Source organism: Corvus moneduloides, chromosome 13 (genome assembly GCF_009650955.1).
Source record: "Corvus moneduloides isolate bCorMon1 chromosome 13, bCorMon1.pri, whole genome shotgun sequence".
NCBI lineage: Eukaryota > Metazoa > Chordata > Aves > Passeriformes > Corvidae > Corvus > Corvus moneduloides.
In genome coordinates, this window is record NC_045488.1 from 9,735,539 (window position 1) to 9,757,768 (window position 22,230).

The 22,230-nt window shown below is 46.3% G+C and overlaps 1 protein-coding gene across 4 annotated transcripts in view; it reads right to left on the bottom strand.

Annotated features, from left to right (window-relative positions):
• Positions 1 to 5,025: 5,025 nt before the first annotated feature.
• Positions 5,026 to 22,230, bottom strand: part of ADAMTS17 (ADAM metallopeptidase with thrombospondin type 1 motif 17) — a 167,450-nt gene continuing 150,245 nt past the window's right edge. For 2 of the 4 annotated variants that reach the window (XM_032122464.1, XM_032122463.1), the window contains 2 exons: positions 21,291 to 21,468; positions 14,779 to 19,119 (listed from right to left, as the gene is read on the bottom strand). In XM_032122464.1, coding sequence (XP_031978355.1) covers positions 18,968 to 19,119; positions 21,291 to 21,468 — 330 coding nt within the window. In that variant the 3' untranslated portion in view covers positions 14,779 to 18,967. Of the gene's footprint in view, positions 8,440 to 14,778; positions 19,120 to 21,290; positions 21,469 to 22,230 lie in introns of those variants that run through there. The other 2 variants (XM_032122461.1, XM_032122462.1) reach the window with 2 other exon arrangements.

Consider the following 22,230-nt stretch of genomic DNA (forward strand, 5'->3'; position numbering starts at 1 on the left):
AGTGTAGTCACTGCCATCCCTTTGCCTCACCCTGTGCAACCCCAGTGCTGGAGGCAAGAGGGGAGGGTATTTCCTCTCCAGCTCAGGCTACCACTGGATTAGATACAACATCAGCTGATAAACGTGACCCACTAAGAGGAAGGAAGGCTCCACATGCATCAACAATTTCTTTAAGCAACAGCTGTTCTTCACAGCTCTTACCTGCCCATACACCTTTGTGGGACTGAGGGATTTCAGCAGGGATGGAAGGGTGGTAGGAGAGTGGCCAGGCAGGACTGCAGCTGAGCCAGGACCCCATTTCCCAGCAGGTCACAGGATTTCCTTCCCTCCATCCCTGGGCCAGGTTATCCCAGGAGCAGATGACTTTGGGGCTCAGGCAGCTTAGGTAGTTTTCTGACCCAACAGACAACAGATTTAGTGAGCTGGAGAGGGCTCTACAAGCATGGGCAGTAAATGAAAGGTGCCAAAATACCTTTCCTGAGCCACTTACAGCCTCTCTGTGACTACTGAGGTTCAAAGGTTACAAGCAATAATCACGTTTTGTAAAACAGATCCAGGTTAATCTGCTCAAACCTGGAAAATAAACTACTGAGGAAATGCTGGAAACGTGAGGGAATCAACCAGGCTTTGCTGACAGGGCTCACTCTGGGCTGGATTACTTGTACTCGATAGTGTTTAACAAGAAGTAACTGTTTTGTAGGAGTGCTGATGTTGGATCTGGGTCAATTGCATGGATGATGTCATCGTTCCAAATAATTGGAATATTTTTGTAGTTAGCAGATAGACTGTGAGAGCTGCAAAGCGCCAAACAATCAGAGCTTGTTTGAGAGCTCAATGGTTCAGTCATTACCTACATTCAGCCAACACAAGGGTCATTCGTGCCCTGAATTTCAGGAAGACATCCTCCTGCCCTGACAGATCAATGCAGAGGGCAACAGAGTTGAGAGTCTGCTCATTTTCACTCAATCCAAAGAGCAGTGTGTCCATGGTGCTGGGTACCAGCTGGAATTCACATCCATGCCAGCTGCTTCCCAGAGTTAATCCCTGTGATAAACAATCAAAACTTTCATGAAGGTCTTGGCTGGGGCTTTCCAAATAATCTAGAACAGGGCTCCTCTCTTGTGTCCCTGCGATTCCTGGGAGCTCTTGCTCAGACCCAGAATTGCAGTTTTCCTCATGACTTGGGATTTGTCCCTCTTTTTTCAGGCTCACTTCAGAAGTGTGAGAAGCGTCAGACACATATTCCCTGTGTCATTCTTTGCTTCTCTTTCAGCTGCATTCTAAGCTGTGCAATAAAATCTCTTGTTTGGATTTCCGATCACCCAGTGACAGGCTACTCTCCACCCTTGGGAAACGAATAACTTCACATGTGAGTGGCAGAAAGCAGCTCCTACCCCTCGTGCCTGGGTGTTCAACGACCTCACCTGAGCGGAGATGGGGCATTTCACACATCCCTGCACACTTTGTCGCCAGTGCCATCTGCTGCTCAGGCTGCAGCTGCTCAGGCTGCCATCTGAAAGTCCCCAACTGCTCAGGAGGAGCAGGAATAACAATTACCATTCATAGATCACCAGGGCCATCATTACTGGTGACCTGATCCACAATTTGGGATTAATAAAAGCAAGGCGGAGTGAAATCAGCCACCTGTTTCCTACACCACATGGGACATTAACAATACAAATGTAGAATGTGCAGTCAATAAAAGATGAGGGAGGGGATTCTCACAGGCTGTGAACTCCCATCCTGACACCATGTACAGCACAGATTCAAGAAAAACTTCTTGAGCATCTCCTTAATATCGACCAATCGTTCCTGTTTAGTTTAACAGATATATGGGAAAGGCTCCTACACAGCACTGGGAGGCAATACGAATCTGCTGGTATTTCTGAATTAAATGTCTAAAAAGAGAAAAAGATGAGTATTCCTTTCTACCTTCATATCATTCTTTCCTAGTGGGAGACTGGGAAGGTAGCTGGAGCAAACCCCACCCATACTCTGGACATGGCATTATAGAAATTATGATGCCTCTATTGCAAATAATGAATAAAAGCTGGGCTTTGCTTTGGCTTTAGATTAATGCAGCCCAACCAATTTCAGTGGAGTTACCCCTGTGTTAAGTCAGAAGCATGAGCCAAATACAACAAAATAAACCTCTCCCTGGTACCTGGAGTGACTCAGCTTATGCGGGTACTGCACATACATTTGATTGAATTATACATACAGCCATAATTTTAAGAGGTTGATACAGTAAGCACCCAACAAAGGGGAGAAAACCTCAGCTAAATTAAATTAATTATAGGTGTATATACTTAATACAGTTAATTGAGCTATGGAGGTTACTCAGAGTGCATGTTTGGTAGCGTCAGGTTACACCTTGTCTCTTTCAAGGGTTTCTCCTCTTGGAGCTTGTGTAGCTCAGCAGGTTCTAGACTTTGCCATGGAGCACAAGTCCCACTGTTACCTGCCCTGGGAGGGACTCGGGCTGCAGGTCAGCACTCTCAGGAGGGAGCTGATGGTTCAGGTGGTCACATCTGGAAAGGAGCACAGAGCCCATGTGACAGCAGCACTGAGAGCAGGCTGAGAGCCAGCTGCACACCTTCCCTGCAGGGACACAGGCTGAATACAGCCTTCACCCACTGCAGTGTGACCCCAGCCCACCCTGCCAGGTGACAGACACTGTGGCCTGTGTCCCTCCAAGAGAAGAGGAATTTGTCACCCTGAAGTCAGGGTGTGAGGAGCTGGGTACCCTGTACCTCTGGGGTCTCCCAGGGCAGGAGCACAGCTCTTGCCTCCACCCTTGTACGCTTCCTCTCCTGCCTGTAACAGAGCACATGTGACAATAAAAGCCCAGCTTCATCATTCATCTCAGACATCAAATTACTCCCACCTACGGGGACTACATTTGCAACTCCCTCACGTATGCTGTGACTCAGGACTGGGACTTTTATCTTGAGAAGCAGAATGCAGATCTCAACAGCACTGCTGTCTCCTGGAGGAGATAACGTGTCTCTGCTCAGAGCCCTCGTTCTGGGCTTGCCTTCTATCACACAGCTCCATTTGGCAGGGGCTGCCTGGCGTGTGTGATAGCAGGCCCTAAATTACTTCAGAAAAACAGAGACTTATTCTTTCTATAAAAACAAATGACTAATTAAAAGTGGTTTTAATTTTGTAGTTCATATTTTCTTGGGATTGTCCCAGACTCTGGAGTCCATGCTCCACACCCTGTCCTTCTGGAGGAATTTGGCGAGGCAAAGCACTGTGAGAGATTTGTTCCCCTTCCTCTCCCTTACTCTTAAAATCCCTCCCCCCACTTCTCCCTTCCTGCAACTGGTAAACTGTGAAGAACAGGAATGTTCCTGGGAAGAAACCCAGGCAGAATTGCGTTCAGAACAAGTCAAAGATTTCTTGCATAGCTGAAGCATGTGTTTGCAATCCCCAATTGCCGGAGCATGTAAGCCCTGCCAGCGAGTGCTGTTCCCTTCAGATGTGCTCAGAGAGCTCTAGGCAGTGTCCAGGGCAGCCTGGGGACAATCTGAGCTGAGGAATTGCTCCATGGCCCATCTGTTCATGGTGCCAGGCCAAAAAGGTTCTCAGTGAAAGGATGGCAAAGAGTCATCCCTATCATTCCAAGGAGCTGTGCTAGGGATGGTCAGAAACGGTGGTCTGGGACCTCCCCGAGCCACAAACTGGTTCCATGAGAGAGCTTGGCTGCTACTACCAACCTGTCAGCCCAGGCTTCAGGCAGCTTTTGGTATTGATGCCCTCCAGAATACTTAGCATGTGCTACCCCAGTAAAGGACAAAACCACAAGATCCCTAATTGTAACTGCTGGGAAGCAGTAGAGAGCCAGCAACTACAGCCTGTTCTCCCTTCAGCTTGAGAGGTGCCACTGATCCAGAGAGAAAATTACTCTTCCAAGGAGTGCTGTTCAGTGGTTCAAAACTGGAGCCTGACAGGGCCAGGAAGGATGCGAATTGGGGGCTGGGACACTGGTTGGAAAAAGCAGCTTCACTGTATTTGTGAGGAAGCTTTTGTCCTTGGCACTACATGGAGCACGCGATATTACAGGAGCATAGAGTGAGCCCTTGCTCAAGCTGGTGCTGATACTGGGGAAAAGCATCACTTGTCTTTCCAATGACCTTATTGTGTGAGCTGAGCCTGCCAAGAGCTGTCTCTCGCTCTGTGCTCCTCGTGGCCTGAGCCAAGACTCCTGAATGCTCTGTGCCATATTTGATATCACTCGGCATCACTGGCAGGCTCCCAGGGCTCACACATGTCCTGGGTGGGACCAGGACACCTCTGTGCTTTGCTGCCTCCAGCTCGTCTCACTTCCAAACAGGTCCAATTGGATTTTGCAATTTTTTGAGTATAAGGAACACCCTGAGCTTGAGGGAGGAACAGAAGGAACAGAAGAGTCTTCCAAAGCAAGATCCTTGACCTCCGTAGCTGCGTAGCTGTGCTGGCTCCTCTTCATGCTTCCCGACAGGGCTCCCAGGTCTTTACTAGTCTGTGGCAACAATAATGAGCAAGTAACACGTGGGGGCAGTAGAAGGCTTTGCTTCCCTGTCTGGGAGTCTGTGGTTGGAGCATCCTTGCAAGGGTCCTGAAGAACTGAGGTGCTCCCAGTTTTGAGGACCACTGTGGTGGGCACAAGCTGCTGCTGCTGCTCAGACTCTGGGATAAGGATGTTGTAGGACAGAGGGCCTTTGTGGCCTCCTGGGACAGGATGTCAACACTGAATCCTGGGATTTTGTCACTGCATCTGGTCCTGCCCCAGTTCCTGCAGGCCCAGCCCAAGCACTTCCATGCTCATGTTCAAAGCACTTTCAATGAGAAGACAGTGAGAGTGTTGTCCACAATGGAAAACTGGCTGGAGTGAAAATCCCAGAGTCAGATCCCACTGCATCCCACAGGACAAGCCTTGCTGAGCTTGTTGCACCACAGGCAGGATGGAGCCCAGCACGTCCCTTTCAGTGAGGTGAAGTGAAAAAAAGAAGCCCTTACCTCATCACTGTGAAGAAAGACGAAGGCTTCAACTGCTACCATTTATTCTCTTGCAGACTTGGAATTTTCAGGTAACAGGAAAAAGCCTTGATCTGGGCTGTGAAGGTCTTAAAAGCCAAGTTTTCAGAGTAGGAATATTTCAGACAGGGCTGCAATTTACACAGTATGGCTCTAAGATTTTCTGGCAGGGCTATCTCCAGAATAGGTGTCATTTTTCCTGCTGAGTGAGCAGAACTTCAGGAATTGCTTGTCCACTTGATATTTGCCTGATTGCTCACATCAGTCTCTCCATCATCAGTAACATGGCACAAGCTGATAGAAATAGCAAGAAATGAAAATCCAGCAAAAGCCAGCCTTGTCACCAGAAATGATGATGGATTAATTAAAATAAGGGGTGGGAAACAAAACAGCCCTGTGCTCCACAAGTAATTTAAAAAGAGTAAAATCAGATAAATTCCCAGATAGGAAAAGCATTTTCTGTAACTGAGGCTGCTACTTTAATTGGAAAATGCTGTTAACACAACTCTGACCGAGGTGAGGGCAAGAGCACAGCAGGGCTGGTGCAGATCTGCAAGTAAACAGCTGAATTGCGTCTCTCAGCCTCAATCTGCAAAATTCTGAAGCCAAAAGAACAGCTTTAAATGTAAAACTTCTGTTGGAGCTCATGCTTCAATTGGGCTATGAGCCAGGACATGCAAAGACTTAGGGCATTAAAAGTCTCATGGAGATGAAAAGACAGTGGGGAGTCATTTGAGTTGGCTTGTAATGCACTAAGCTATAGCAGGATCTGCCTTCATTCCCTTTAAACCAACTTGTGGGGAGGCAAACTGAGAAGACGGATATTTTATCACTTGTAATTGTTACAGCAAAAGCTAAGGCTAAGCATGGCCCTGATGGAATTCCTGTGTCCTGCACAAAGCCTGGCAGAGGGGTCCCAGCCCCAAGCTGGCTCGGCCGCTCCAGTACCTGGGATGTGAAGTAGCCCCTGAAAATGTCCCAAACCACAAAGTGACCACTTCTAAGGATGTATGAGCTTCTCTGTTGGCTGTTGTTTTCACTTCAAAACATTATCTCAGACAACCTTTAACCACAGAGTAACAGAACAGGTTTGCACTTACCCTTGTCCTTCCAGGGAGCTCAAAGTGCTTTAAAAATCCCCCACCAAGCAGTGCTGTCGTGGTTCCTGTGCCATTGCACAGTGGTTCCCTGAGTTACAGGACAGTGAGCTGCTTCACCCAAGGCTGCACAACACGTTGGAATGTCAGCACAGCCCAGATCCTGGGAAGCTGGGATGAGCATCCATCAAGAAATGAAGGATGTGTCTGGCTGTCAATAAACACTGAAAAAAGCTGTGAATAGCAGCAAAGTGTGATCACCAGGTATCGCCAAAGCACAACTGGCCAAATCCAGCTGTTGTAAGGAAAAGGAAGAGGAGCAGGGCCATGTCTTTCACTGGTTAATGCTGCACCTCCCTGCATGGACTGGCTTCAGATGGACAGGCTGAGCATCACTACCAGGGGTCTATGAAATCCTTCGCTGTGACTCCTCACTGCCAGAAGCTGCTTTACAATATTCCCAGCTGTTCCCCTGAGTATCAGCTTAGACAAAATTAAAGACAAATTAATTCCCTTGGGTTTCAAGGACCCTGGGAAGTCACTAATCGGGCTCCTGCTGAACCAAAGGCAAGGAAGAACATTGTTAGCAACAAACACAGAAAATCTAATTAGAGCCACAGAATGGGTATGTGCTACTGGGGAAACCTTTGTGTCCCTCTGGACCACATTCACCACAAGGAGAGGAGCCCCAGTGGGCAGTGGGTGCTTTTATCATAGTGCCAGGGGCGCCTCCCCAGATGACAGGAGGGAAAAAAGACGCACCAAAAGCTTCATTAGCATTAAAACCTCACCCTCAGTCTTTGTCCTGGCACAGGGTTCTGGTCTGAAGGGGGAGGAAAGTGTTTCCATCTGTTTTGAGGCTGGTGTTAGGAAACCCTCCTAAAACCCAAGGGCCAAATGCTGCTTTTTCTCTTCAGGAAACAGTCCCAGGACATGGTCAAAGACACCAACCACACAGGGGAGACTTTGTAGGTGCAAGGCCTGGATGCCAGAAGGGAGTTTCACCATGGTCTCCTCTGTAAGAAGCTGGCTCCAGAGTCACACCCACAAGGACACCCTCAGTGTGGTAGGTGGGTGCATGGGAGCAGGTTTGCCATGATGCTTGGCCTTTAAATCTGCCAGGATCCTGGGAAAGCCATTCCAGGACCCTGTGCTTGGAGTGCTAAAATCAGAGCCTGTATATGAGACAAAAAGTCTGAAGTGTCATCTTTCTTTTGTGTTCCCAGGTGGGACTCCACCAGCACCAGAAGGAATACCACAGAGAATCAGTGGCAAGTGGATCAAATAACACCTCGCCCCATTCCTTAAAATGCAAAACACACACACATGCTGAGCTCTTGCTCAAAGCAAAGTAGCATCCTCTCCTCTCATTGTTACGTGTAACCCAGAGCCTGTGGAAGCAGCTACAGTGAATTACCATGAGAGAAAGGAGCTGGATTGAATTTGCTAAGGGAGAAAAAACACCACAGGCATGTTGTTAAGATTAAGAATGAACACTAGTTTATTCTGTTTATTCTGATTCATTTTGTTTGATTGTGCTTGTCCTAGGAAACAAGAGAGGGGATATATCAGCAAGAAAACAGGAGAGCAACAAGCTGATGGTTTAGACTTCATGCAAACATCATGCCAGTCACTGAACCAGAAGAGCTGGCTCAGAGGCAGACATTTATCTACTGGTAAGATCCTCTTGGGGAAGAAACTCAGAACGATGTGGAAGAGAGATGGTAAATTGTGCTGCAGAGCTAAGCCAAGCAGTCAGCAGAGAATATGGCATTGTTCGGGTTTTTCTTTGTTTTCCTCCCCATTCCTCCCCATTTCTCCCCATTTATTATTAGAACAAAGAATATTTTTCTCTGTAAAAATCTTTGTGCCTAAAGAGGTAACACTGGGGTGTGCTCCTGCACCAGAGCTGAACTTCTGGGTAGCTTTGCTTCAACTTGCTGGATAAAATCATAGTAAAACTCTTAGCTATGGATCTCTGTATGATCATTACCTCAGCTTCAAACACCTACATTTACAGCTCCTTGTTTGTGGTGATAAAATGTATCACCATGGTTTCAACTTACCAGAAAGTCTCTCCCACCAGCTGCTCTCTGTGGAAGTGTCAGAGGAAGGAGGTGGCCAGAGAACACAAGCTGTGGCTGGCCAGGAGCAGAAGCTGTCAAACACGAGGCATCTGGAGAGGTGAGGAAATTCAGGACAACTTCTTGGTCCAGCAGATAAACCTTCCTGCCTTTTTTTACAGATGTGATGCGTTTACAGATGTTCCCTGAAAGGGGCAGCAGAGACCAATCCCACACAATGAACAGAAAGAGCCGTCCTGATCAGGGAGAAATAGAAATAAAGAGCAAGAATTATTTGCAATGTTTCTTTTCCTTGGCATACAGAGGCTCCACCATGTGTCCACTCAAATAAAAACAGCTTGGACCTATACAGGCCAAACTGGGGCTGCTTGGTACAATCTTGATCAACTGTGTGATCACTTCCTTCAGCTGCTTTTGAGAGGAGAGCACCAACCCTGCCCAGATGTGGTTGGGTGTGCAAACATTGTGAAGCTCTATATAATGCACTGGTTAACACCTACGCCACTACAGCAGCACAGCACCTTTGGGTTGGCTGGGGAACTGGGGAACAGTGCAATTTGGGAAAGGTTTACTAACAGGCTCATGGGTACCTGCACTGCAGCTCATCACTAACACAGTTTGGCTCCCACCTAACATTGAAGGAGGGAGATGAGGAAAAAGGCTGCTGAGGCTATCAAGCTTCCCAACAGTCCATATTGGTGTGAAGTAGGGAAGCCCATCTTGGACTATCTTTACAATCTCTCCAGGCTCTCTTGAACCACTCAGAGTTAATTCTACAGCTGATCCAAGTCGCTGCCTGGAGAAAAAGGCACAGTTATTTACCTGCAGCAAATCTCATATGCGTTACTTCATCTCTTATCCCAGCCTGTCCTGTTGCTTTAATTGCCTTATGCCCCTCTCTAGCACTGTCCATAATCCCCAATGGAGAGGATGGTTTTGCTGGTGAGGATATCCAAGAGCTCCAACCATGGGACAACAGGCACAAACTATGCACCAGTCTCTTAATCAAGGATTTGAAAGAGGTCTAAGATTTGAAAGCACCAAAGCAAACAGTGGCCAGTGTGAACCCAGCAGAGGAGCCGAGGCAGCAAGAGCTTTACCAGAAAACCAAGAACCCTCTCTGGTCCTGCTCTCAGGATCACACAGCACACCAGCAAATCTGGCTGCAGACTGAAATCTTGGCTTCCCCTGAAGCCAATGGCAAACATCCCACTGGCTTCAATGGGAGCAGGACTTCATGCCAGATCTCATGCTTCCCATTCCTTTGCTGTAGCCATGAGAGCAAGCTTCCCTTCCAAGACTGTGTCTGCAGCTAGAGCCTCCAGGAGCAGGAGAATGGCTCTCCTTGCAGCTTGAGAAGTATCAATGGGAAATGAAAGACTTATTTTTAACAGAAATGGTGACTGTCCTAGAGAAAAACTTGCTTAGAGTTATGGGGCTCTCTGGAGCCATTTCTTTCTCCTTTAAAAATTCCCTTAGGCTTTAGGTTCCCACAGGGTGCCCAGCAGCTCAAGCACAGCTTTTGGCTGTGATGAAATCACAAGTGGGGGAAGTGGTTTGAGCTGGGTTATGCAGCTATCAACACTCATTTCTCCCAGTTTTAACATCTCTCATTCCACACCTGCTCACCCAGCAGCACCTGGACACAGTGGGACTTACAGCAACACAGCAAACAGGCAGGAGAAAACTAAAGTTTGCCCATTTCTGTTTTTATCACAACAGAGTTGATAAAGGAAGGTGAAGAAAGGGATGCTGGAAGAGCTGTGCACTGACCACACAGGGCTCTACGTTTGCTCTGGCACGAGCATCCCTCTGCTGAGATGAGCATCTAGAGACCCCCAAGCTGTTTGTGAGGTGGCAAGGTCATGTCTCTCATTTCCTGCAAACCTTTGCTTTCCTTGGCAGAAATGAAGGATTTTGTTAGGGAAATCTTGGTGGGTGTTTTGTGATCAGTCAAGCACAGCAGATTACTCGAGGGTGTATACAGGACCTCCCGTCTTCTTGACGCAGGAAAATGATTCTGCTTGCTCCAGAAATTCAGGAGTCACCAGCATGGTGCTGACCACCTGTATTATTCCTTAGGTCACATGGCAAGTCTACTGGACAGATTGATGTCTGTACAGCTGACTGTTTGCATATCAATTCTAGAGGCAAAGGAAATTCTTCAAATCCCAAAGCACAAATGCACACTGCTACAGAAAAGCAGGTGGAGATGTGCCAAGTTACAGCTCCTTAGCTGCTGCCCCTGTAAAGAATGCCCTGCGAGGAAAACGGGAAAATATTTCACGAAAGAGCAAAGATAACACAAGACAATCTGGCAAAGGGTAGAATTTAATATTAATGGCTTTCCGTTAGTCACTGTACTTCCTGTTCCTAACTTAACCCTCTAAAATCAGCAACAGTCGAGGAAGGGCCATAAACTTTTGCACATCTAAAAGGTCTTTCACCGAAAGATCTCAGAGAGCTTTGCAAATGTCAGGGACTTCTGAGGGATAGCTTTTCCCTGAGGAGGACTGTCCATGTAGCCAATGGGCAGATGTGCCTTTGGGTGCAGAGACCAAACACTGAAATTTGGCTGCTCTGTAAGAACATCTTTCTTCCTTGCCTCCCAGGTTTCTGTCATCACAGGAACACAAAAATGAGAGGAGCTGGGCTTCCCTTGAGCTCAGTGTAAAAAAAACCTTCCTTCATGGACAGATGGATAACAGACACACAGCAGGGATGTATTGGTGTCATTTCAGCCCAGCAGCCACTTTAGGATCTTGTCCCTGGAGATCTCGGGGTTACACAGAGGCACCTCATGGCTGTGCCTGGCTCAGCTGCTGGTGTATCTGAACATCACCATTAAAGCACACTGAAACCTGCCTTGAAAGGGAGCTGGACCAACCCCACCTCCCCATCCTTCCCTGCCAACTGGTGCTTGCCTGGAGGAGTACAAAATTAGTCCAAGCAGATAAGAGATGGACAACGTGGCTCCTCTGAGACCTGCAGTCCTTTGCTCAGAGGGGATCCTTCTATGCCCACCCACATCTTCCTCTAACCTGGCAAAGTACCTGAATTACTGAGCTGACTTGCCAAGAGAGATTTAGGCTGGAAACCTCTCTAGAAAGATGTCTCTCATTAGGAGCAGGGAGCTGGTTGGGGCACAGAGCTGGGAGAGGAGTGTTACTTATTCCTGCCTCACGCTGGGCCCTTCGGACACTCTCCTCTCCTGCAAGATGCACTGTTCTGTGACTGCTGGCAGAAATTAATGAGCAGAGCTGGTTGAAAAACTTTCCATCAAAACAGTGTTTCTGCTTTGCCAGAAGATAGTTGAAAAATTAAGTGGAAAAATTAGAGAAGAGAGCATCGGTTTTGGCTGACATTGTTGGTCCAAAAATCCCAAACTTGGGATTTTTTAGCCAAAAATGGAAGCATTTGGGGAAGGCAGGGGAGGAAAGGGAGGTGCCTGGCAAGACTTAGTGATACCCTGAAAAACATCTACAAAAATTTTGACAAATATGAGGGTGTTTTTGTCAATTTTATCTTTTTTTTTCCATAGTGAAGGATACTTCTGCTTTTAGAACCCTTCTACAAGGAGGCTGAAAACAAGTAAATAAGCTTTTTCTTTCTTACACATATGGCTATAGATCCCCCATAGTTTGTGGCATAAGCACAGGCAGCAAGTCCTCTGGAGAGACACATCAGAAAGACCAGATCTTTCCTAGGAGCTGCCCAAGAGCCCATTACCCCCAAACTGTAACTCTCAGAAAGGGACACACACAGAGCTGATGCTGCTGTGAGTTTGTACAGCTGATGGGAAGCCTCGATAACCTTTCAGTTGCCTTGCACACAAATAAACAGAGCCATGGGGACAGCCAGGGAACAGGGGTTGTGATGGAAGGTACTGTGCACACAGCTGCTGCAAAACCACCCATGCTGAACACTCAGGCAGCCACAAGCAGAGTTGTTGTTGCAGGGAGAATGGCACATGAATACCTGGGAACCCACAGAAAGTTGTTTTCCATTTTGCTTACACAATAATGTGGTTTTTCTTTTTCCCCTTTAAAATTGTTTCTTCAGCAAAACACGGTTAGGAAAAAAAAAAAAAAAAGAGATGGAATCTTCCTTACCCTCTGGGAAATGTGACTGACAGCATTTCTTGGGCTCAGTGTCACTGTCCCCTCCTCAAAGCACTGCTGGCCAGTGATGTGAAGTGACAGGGGGAAGAAGCCACGAGCGAGAGCAGCCGGCAGCTTCAGGGTGATGATGCCTGAGGAGAGCAGAATTCCAGTATTCCAGCAAGGCCCTCCTTCCTTGACAAAACCTGGGCATGAAACAGAGCTGGCAGTGCTGAAGCCAATGCAGCAGCAGAGGTGGCACCAGCTCTGTGAGAAAACCGAATGTTGTTATTGATTAATGGGGAGCAGGGGAGGTTCAATTTATAGTGATTTTCTAAGGAATCAGACCACAATTCTGGACAGGATTTATATTTTAAACACCACCTAATTTTTAAATTCAATCTAGATGTGGATTTCATACCTTTTTCTTAATGAGAGTAGCACTGGAGGAAGAAGGCTCAGGAGTTCTGCTGTGTCCTGGCAGGGAATTGCTGCAGGTCCCCTTGCTGACAGCCTGAACTTGACTCTCATCCCACCACAGCCTGGGGTTACAGCCCCAGCCACTTCTACCACAAGCAGCTCTGGCTCAGAGCTCCCAAAATGATAAAAGACTTCTTGTGTGATCATCTCAGGAGGGAAGTTTGGTGCCAAACAAAGCTGCAGTCTGGTTGGGTCGTTTTGTCATCAGAGACAAAATCAAGGGGAAAAGTACAGAGCTGGGGAAATAAATGGAAGCTGAAAAATGTTCCAATAATGTCTTTTCCAAGAAAATTTAAAAAGTCCAACCCAAGAATGGCTCATCTGATTTTGCCGGACAGGCTGCACTGATCTTGGTGCAACAGGAAAGACTTCTAGAGGATTCCCCTTTTTTATCAATCCCTCAGCAGTCCGAGTACTTTCACTCCGGAAGGCTCCCGTGATGGTGTAGTGTGCAGTGACCTCACAGAAAGCTGTCAGTGATCCTTCAGCAGGTGATGGTTTGTGGGGTGGTGGACCCAGCCCTGCAGACTGGGGACTACCAGTGCTCTCCTGGTGAAAAATGAGCATTTCCTTCCATTCCAGGGCACATGGAGAGCAGCATCCCATTCCATTCTTCCTGACACCATCAGAAGTGTGAGTACATGGAAAAGGAGCACATCTGGCACAGATCTTCTCTGCCTGAACTCCACAGCACACTAGTGTCTGCACTGACACTCTTCAGCAAGAAGAAAATACTCCTTTCCCCATGGAAATGCTCCACATGGTGTTGGGCAAAGCCCAAAGGAACATTTGGTTTTTACTCTACCAAAGAGTCCTCCAGCAGTGGTACTTGGTGAGCATGGGGCTGATGTGGGGATAAAGTGTTCCATATTTTGGAACGAAATTTCCTTCCAGAGCAAGCAGGGTGCTGCCAGCTTGCTGCAAGAGACAGCTGAGGCTGCCATGGACACAGGAGAGTGAAGGGAGCAGGTGGAGTTGGTGGAGGCAGAAGTGACATCCAAGGAAGGGAGGAGAGATTCTACTTTCCTCCTGATCCTTTTGTGCCAGAGCACCAGAGCCATATGGCCATCTGCCTTTAGTGACCTTGGCTGAAGTGTCTTAAATAAAAAAACCCAACTGAGCTCACAGGGAAGGGCAATGGCTTGGGTAGAACTGGGGATTAGGAATAAGAGGAAACCAGCAAACGGTTACATGCAAAATAGGCAAACTAAGTATATAATCCCACTGGATTTATAGGAGAGATATTGGCACATACCAGGAACATTTCAAGCCAAATGTATGACAGCATTCCTTACACCCCTCCCACCCATTGCCATATCCCAGCTTAGTGCAAAGCCCTTTGGCTTCCCCAGGCTTAGAGCTACATTTTATTGTTCAAACAGGTCAACAATTGCAATCAGATGTTGACTCCAGGCAAGGCACAAACACAATGATGTGTTAATGTACAACACCACTTGGATGGAGTTTCTGCAGTTTTGCTGCTGTGAATGGTCCTGTGAAGGGTGGCAGCCGCGCTGGTATCTCCCAAGGCTGCCTCTGAAAACCAGGAAGCCCATCAGTGTTGTGCCACGAATCCGGTGTAAGATCAGTAAATGAGCTCTGTTATTAAAGTATAAACTCCATTTCTGGAAATCATTTTGGGAGGAGGGCTCTCACTCCCAGCTCTACTTTGGTTTGTTATAAAATCATAGAATCGTTTGGGTTGGAAAAGACCTTTAAGATCATCAAGTCCAACCCAGCACCGCCAAGTCCACCACCCCACCATATTCCTGAGTTTTTAAGGCTGCTTTAGAAAGATCTCCAGGAAGTGTCCTTCTAACAAGAACTGAGGTAGAGTGGGATACAGATGATGGCATCTTTGTAAGACAGGATGGGAGACGATCCTACAGGTGTATCTGTGTGCAGCTGACTGCAAAACAAACCTTCACCATGCTGGGGGGAGCTAAACAGTACAAAGATTCTGGCTAGTGCCTACAACAAAGACATCCAAAACACTTGGCACTGAAGTAATTCCGTTTATTTCACACCAGGGGAGAGTGCAGCTAGGTTATGCAGATACCTTCCCATTGGATGGGATAATTTTGCTCCAATATAAATTTCCACGTGCTCAGCACTGTTCATTGTCAGGGGGTGCCCATGGGGCTGCTGCCATTGAACACACATCGAGCTGCTGCTCCCTCCCAGCTCCGGCACAGCAAGAACAAGCTTCCCCAAAAGCACTCTCAGAATGTCTCTCTCCCCAGGCAGAAGCTTCCCCCTCCTCACAGCCTGCCCAGGCACACACAGAGATATCCCAAACAGAACCTGGTGCACTTTTCCCGGACAGGAATATTCTACTGTTGTGTCACTGACCACAGACCTGGCAAGGCATTATTCAGGTTTTAACATCCCTGTGCTTTATTTTGCAACCTGACCAGGACAAGACCCATCATTTCTTGGTTTGTTAGCACACAGAGAAGTCTGAAGTGCCAGAATTTTGCTTCCAAATGACCTTTTACACCGACCACAGCAATTAAACAGTTGGCTTGTATTTAACCAAATCCCCGTCTCAGTCCAGTATTACACAGATGCATAATGTACCACTTACAACTTCACTCCTCTCTCTTAATTTTCATGCTGTTGGGTTCGCTTTGTATTTTTGTTTCAAGTTCAGAAACCTTATTAAAGTTGTTATGGAAAAAATAAATTTATTATTCAACATATTCAATTTGTTCAAAATGGAATGACCCAATTTTTCTTTTTTTTTTCTTTTTTTTGGCTTTCATTTACAACTGGTTCCATTCAGTTTGACTGTTTTTATCTTTTTCTATTTATAACCAGCACCAAGAAGAAAATTACCATGGATACAGTACATATGCAAATTAGCTAATGGAAAAATATATACATTTCACTCTGTAATGAGAAAACTTAAATGATATTATTGCCATGGAGAATATATCCCTGTATTATAATAAAATATCAAGCAATAATCGACTGCTAAGATTCTTTTCCATCGACAAAAAATAGCACCATACATGAGATAGTGAGAATCTACACTCAATAACACAATTGTGCAACTAGAAATGTACAGTACTTTAGTACAGAGTATTGTTTACAATATGGAAATACCACCACTGCCATCAAAAGAGCATCAATCTCTTATGAACAACTAAGAAAAGTATTGTCATAGATATACTGAAACAAACAGCTTTTCTTTTCACCAGAATGTGGTAACTTGAGGGCAGAGCATAGCTGTGACTTCATCGTAAAGCTCCTATAAAGTGATAAAAACTAGAAGTGCAGGAATATTGAAGAGAATTAAATTTCTTTTGTTATAATTATTTTTCTGGCCATTGTAAGATGGGAAGGTTGTCACCATGTGAAGTAAGAGAGCTGAATAAAATGGAGCTGTGTCGTGCATCAGTTTTGAATTAATGTTGGTGGGTTTAATTATAAAAAAATAAAAGGTTGATGCATGGTAATCTGTGAGAGCAAGAGAGGTGGTTTTTCTCAGTGCTCAGGCAGTTGAAAAAAACCCTTGTAAATTCCTGTTTCCATATGTAGGACCCAGAACTTGGACCCAAGTGTCCTTTGGGTGCAGAACCCAGCAGATTGGGTCAGGCCACAGGTCTAACCAGCCTAGTACCCTGTTCTGGACAGTGGCCAGTAGGGAATTACTACTAAAAAACACAAAACCTAAAATCCTTCCTCTCCTATGTCCTACCTTTTGCCTAGAGAGGGTCACAGATCAGCACCAGAAAGAAAATGTTCCCTGCTGTGGAGAAGCACCTTTGATTCCCAGCAACGATAATTCACACAATTCTGCCAAGGTAACAGAGAAAATGTTGCCCATGAGAAGAAAAACAGCAAATTCCAAACCGAGTGTGGAGGACCCAGGGGTGGCTGTGGGGGCAGGGAGGCAGCAAGGACAGTCCCAGTGTCACAGGCAAAAGGGAAAACACCACTATGAATTACTAATATAAACCAGGTCCTCTGGGCTCTGTCAGATCTCTTGGAACTTTCTCATTAGCAGTTCTTCTATCTGTTGGTTTGCCTAATTGAGTATCACCTGGTCTTGCCCTGTCACCACTGCCAGCAATTTTCCATTGATCACTTGCTAAGCACTTACACAACCTCTGCGCTGGGTGAGAGGGTGGGAATAACAGAAAAAGGAGGTCTGATCCTGATTATAAATTGCCAAAAAAAAAAGTCCAGTATAACAAAAACCAAGCTGGAATCATTTCTCTGATAGAGAAAATCATCTGAGGCATTGGAAAGCAGATCTGTTTGAGACAGGCACTTGAGAAAAAATGGTGTGCAAATGTGCCCTTGTGCAGCAGGCCAGCCCTAGTGCACACACACTCATTTGCACTAACAAGTACAGATGTAAATGTGAAGCCCACACAGGATTAATCTGTTGATGAACATTATCTCCCTGTGCTTGAAAAATTCAGCCCTTAATAAAATGCTAATAGGTTATTCCAGTGAGGTACTGGATATGGAAAGAATGGTAATAAGCAAAAATTGCTTTAAAGACATGTTAGGTACTAAGAGTCTTTATCCGTCCTTGCATTGACAAAAAGAGACAACAGCAACAAAGACAACCTGGGGCCTGGTGTGAGCTGCAATCCAGCCTGGCCCAGGGGCTGGGGGAGTAGCTGGGCTTGGTTCTGTGCTTAGGTCCAAGGAGTCAAACAGTCACACACAGTCCTAGAGCGAGTACAAAGCTGCAATTATCCAAAGAGCTCTGTTCTGTCACAAGGAGTGGGCTGAAACTCAACCATGGCCTTGGGCCTTGGCAAGGGAAATGATACTTGTTGGAGCAAGATGTGATAGGGAGACACTGATGTGTGTGACAACGGAGGGGACAAGCCCTGCCCTGGGCAGAGCCCCTGTTTCAAGTCTCACATCACAGAGAAGAGTCTGGTTTAAAGTGCACAGACATGGCAGAGAGTATTGTGTGTGCAGCACCTGTAAGTGCTCTTACAGCAGCAAATCTGATAGCACCAAACCTGATAGCACCACAAAAGTGAGACAGGGAGCATTCAAATACAGCGAGTGAATTCCCAACCCCTCCTGAAAGCAATGGAAGTCTGAGCCCTTTGGCTTCCACAAGCTCCAGGTTATACTTTGAATGTCTTGTATCCCTGACTACTTCTGGCTTCTCCAAAGGCTACATAACCTCAGCTGTATAAAAGAGCCCAGAGATAGGAAACACCTGTTCTGCTCCCCACTACATCCTTTTCATAAAGACTGTTCCAAATTCAGTTTCTGTCCCAACCCTATCCAGTTTCACAGTCCTCTTATAAGAACCAACACTCTCATTATCTGATTGACTTCTAAAAATTGGAGAGCTTAGGCCAAGCAATCCCTCAGTGAGCTCTACTGGATGAAGGGATTTCTGGCTCCTCCCATCTCATGTAAATCATTCTTGTTTAAAAGTAACTATCTACGGCTGTTAATAAGCTTTCATTAAGCTCAGAGAAAAATTAGGTTTCATAAAAGAAAACCTGTTATTCTGGGGAAAAGAGAGGATTGTTTTTTAAAATTAGAAGTAAAATCACTCCCTATTAGTGGCTCTAAAAATATGACTTGGAATGTTGGATATAATTATACTGAGTTTTCTGTAGGAAATTCTGTAGGATCCTCTGCTATCAATTTTCACAAGCTTTTACAGAAAATCCTCTTTTTAAACTAAGCCTTTCATTTATTCGTGTCCCTCCAAGCCCACTCTGCCATGAGATAACTGCTGGGAATTGAAAACAACAGATAAAAGCCAAGATTAAAAGATTAAGTAATGTCTCTACCTTTGCTGAATTATTTTGCCAGAGGCCTTCCTCCATGGAGGTACCCATATCCTTATCCAATGTAATCACTTTGCAACTCTTGTCCTTTTCTTCAATGGTAGCAAGCCATCCAGTGGCTGGTGATTTAATATATTAAAGTAAAAAGCATTAATGAAAAATGTGAGGATGTCAAAATACTCAGAAATTATTGGCTCCTTGAGATGACCCTTTCTGTGTGTTTTTAAGGTGGATGAGTGGATGACTTTGGTATCCAGTCTGTAGAATTAGTTTCAAGTCTCATTAGGTATGCTTTGGGATCCACCACACTGTAGCAACTCATGAAGTTCCAGTACTCAGACCTACTAGTCCGTGATTTACACACAAACAGCTGGAAGACTCTGAGGAGTGGCACAGGTTCATTAACTCTTCTGCTGCATCTTGTTTGCATAAAAGTCTCTGCAAGTCTGGCAGCAGCGCTGGTACCACCGCATGTCCTGGCACAGGTCCTTCTCGCGGATCACCCTGCAGTACACTGTCCACTGGTCCCCCGTGCACTTGTACGTGAGGGCAGCTTGGGAGGAGACAAGAAAGGAGAAACTACCAGATTAGCGCCAGAGAACAGCACTGCGGGTGTGACCAAAATCCCTGCACCTGAGGGGAGGGAGGGCCACCCTTGCTGCCGGCACTGGAGAGCAGGTGATGTTCTCTCCACCAAAATATCAGGCTCTTGGAAGTGCTTCCTTCCTCCCCTGGACATGAATGGGGACTGCAAACCTCCTCATGTTGCACCTATTTTGTCTCAGAGGCAAACAGGCCTGGATGAACAAAACATCCAAAGATTCAGCCCAGATTTAAGGCCATGAACTCCATGCTGCAGTCAATGGGATGGAGATGAATAAATCACACATCTGGCAAGAACACCTGAGACAGACCTTATGAATCTGAGATGGGAGAGTTCACATAATAGAAACTGAGCCACAAATAAGGCTAGAACTAATATTTTAGAGGTCCAATGTCCCTCGCAGGTTGTGAAGGAAGACAGGAAAGAAGTGACAGAATAAACCCCTCTGAATGTGTCTTCACTGAGAGACACTGGACACAGACGTAAAAGTCAGGTGAGGTGACCTCCACACTTAGATACTTCTGCAAATGTTATCCAGGACAAAAAAAACCATTCTGAAGCAGGGGACAAGGCCACATGGGTCCTGTAGACTACTGGAATTTTTTTCTGGTTTTTGTTTTTTTTTTTTTTTCCCTGATGCTTCCATTGCAGAAAATAGAAAATTCTGTTAAAGATAATCCAATTAGAATTGTTTATAAGCAAGAACAGCAAAACACTCAATGATATGTCTTTCTGCTAATATCAAACATCACTGTTTCTAGCCCTGGTGATTCCAGGCCTGGTTTAGAAACAAAAGCAGCCCAAATTACTTGCAGATTACTTTCAGCAGGGATTTGAGCCTCCTCAGTCTTCTAAACATGTGAGCATTTTATTGCTTGTCCTAAAATGTGAATTAGAATGGATTTCTTGTCTCATCAGTGTATCAAGGGCTTACTTCTCAAATGAAATGTTTTCCTTTCACTATGTTCTTAGTGCTAAAATACCTGGGAAGTACTCTTGTATGGTCTTTACACAAGAGGTTAGAAGCACCCCAGCATGAGTGCATTTGCAAGAATGAAAGTCCCCATTTTCTCTTTAAAACATCTGGTGAACTTTTGGGGAACAAATTTCAGGTCAGAAGCTTCAAGTTCAGTCCTAGTTTAAATGTTATTTAATACTGGACAGTGCTATTAGAAAATCTTTTTCTGTTATTTAGCAGCTCTGTGTTTTCATGTGTGTTAGAGGTTTCTTAGCCTAGAAGATCAGCTCAGCTGTGAAGGAGGAGGCTGCTCTTTCTGGTAACCTCTTCTTGTTTACAATCCAGCCTCTTGTACCAGAATGGGACAGGAGGTACCCATGAGGCTGCGTCACTGTAGCTGATTTAATTTAGCTTCTTGGAGTTGTGGCTGAGCACACAGGGCTGAAGTTTGGAAAAATACATTTTTAGTATATTTATATTTTTATCCCCTTACAAACCAAGGAAATACAATGAGGAAAATTATGAGATCCCTACAAATTTGTATTAACAGAGGCATTCTTAACTAGTGGCATGTCTCAAATACAGTGTTAAGGTGTTTCAGGAAACAGATGGTTATCACCATATTCCCATCTCAGCCAGGGACACAGGGAATGCAGGGAGGGTGAGGAGGAGGACAGTGACAGAAAATCACAGGGTTTACAGGAAGAGGCTGGATGCTCTCTTGCCCCCTGGGCAAATCAATCCATCAAACCACCTGTCAAGGTCATGTACTTTTCTTGGGGCACAATGAATAAATGATCATACTTTACACTCACTGCAGCACAGGCAGGGTGTGGAAGGGTTTGTGATGGAGAAAGAAGCACCTGCTAGCTCCCCCACCTCTGTGATCAGTCAGTCAATCAATCAATCAATCAAATCAATCCAATCAATCACCTACCATTTCTGTGCTCCTGTTGCTCTCTCAGCTCCATCCTCTGCCGAGCGCTCCACTTAGGCACAGCCTGAGGCAGGGGTTAGACAGGACTTACCCACACCAGACCTTTAGTCTGGAAGCTGGCTGAGCCTCTCCCTATTTCTGGCTCTGCAGAGTCTCTGCAGCCCCACTTTTATCACACTGGGCACCCTGGGCAGGTGGCACCTTCCCCCCAGGCCCCTGACTCACCGAGCCTGGGAGAGGTGATGGTGTTGACGTTGATCTTGTCGTTGCAGACCTCCTGGTGGCACTGCCTGTAGGCCGCCGGCTTGGCCAGGGCTGGGCACTCGCTGCCATGGCGCCCGGTCACTTTGTGCATGCACTGCACCACGCGTGACTGCAGCCCCTTGCCGCACGTCGAGGAGCACTGCAGGAGAGAACACACTGAGCACAGAGGTTTCCATGTCACATGCACAGCAAAAATCACTGCCAGAGCAGAGTGTGCGGCCACTGTGGTGCTGAGGGCTCAACAGCAGGGTCATCGTGGCAGCCAGGGACCCTCCGTGTGGCTGCTGTGTTGTCCATGATGGTTTTGCACCTTCAGGGAGTGCTGTGAGCAGAGGAACTCTCCTGGCACAGAGAAGGAACCTGTTGTCTTTCCGCCCTGAGTTCACCTACTCTGACTGTCCCCTCTGGATGCCCATGGGGTTCAAGCAGGCAAAATGCAATTCCCCCCACCTTCAGTCATGAAGAGGCAAAGCTGAAAAATGTGTAATGCTTAATCGTGGACCAGCAGCTTCCATCTCCCTCTCCGTGAGGGACTCAGCAGTACTTGGATTAAAAGCCCTCTCCAAGACGTGGTCTAACAAGGCTTCCTCCACAGACAGGATGACCACAGCCAGGCACTGACATAAGATAAATACCAGGATTACAGCAGAGGCTGGCAGCTCCTGCGTGCCCAGACCTCTGAGAAGCTCTGTTCTAGACAGGAGAACACATCGGGTATTCCAGTATTCACTCCCATCTATCCCTGCTAACTGTCTGGCACTTGCCTGTCCTCCTGGGAGCAATTGCAAATTGTACTCAAGAGTTTTGGCTGCTATTAGCCAGGAGGCCCAGCCTGTTCATATGCTCTCTTTGTTGTCATACAATCAGAGTCCCTCCCTCTCCCTCCCTCTTCCCCTGGCCC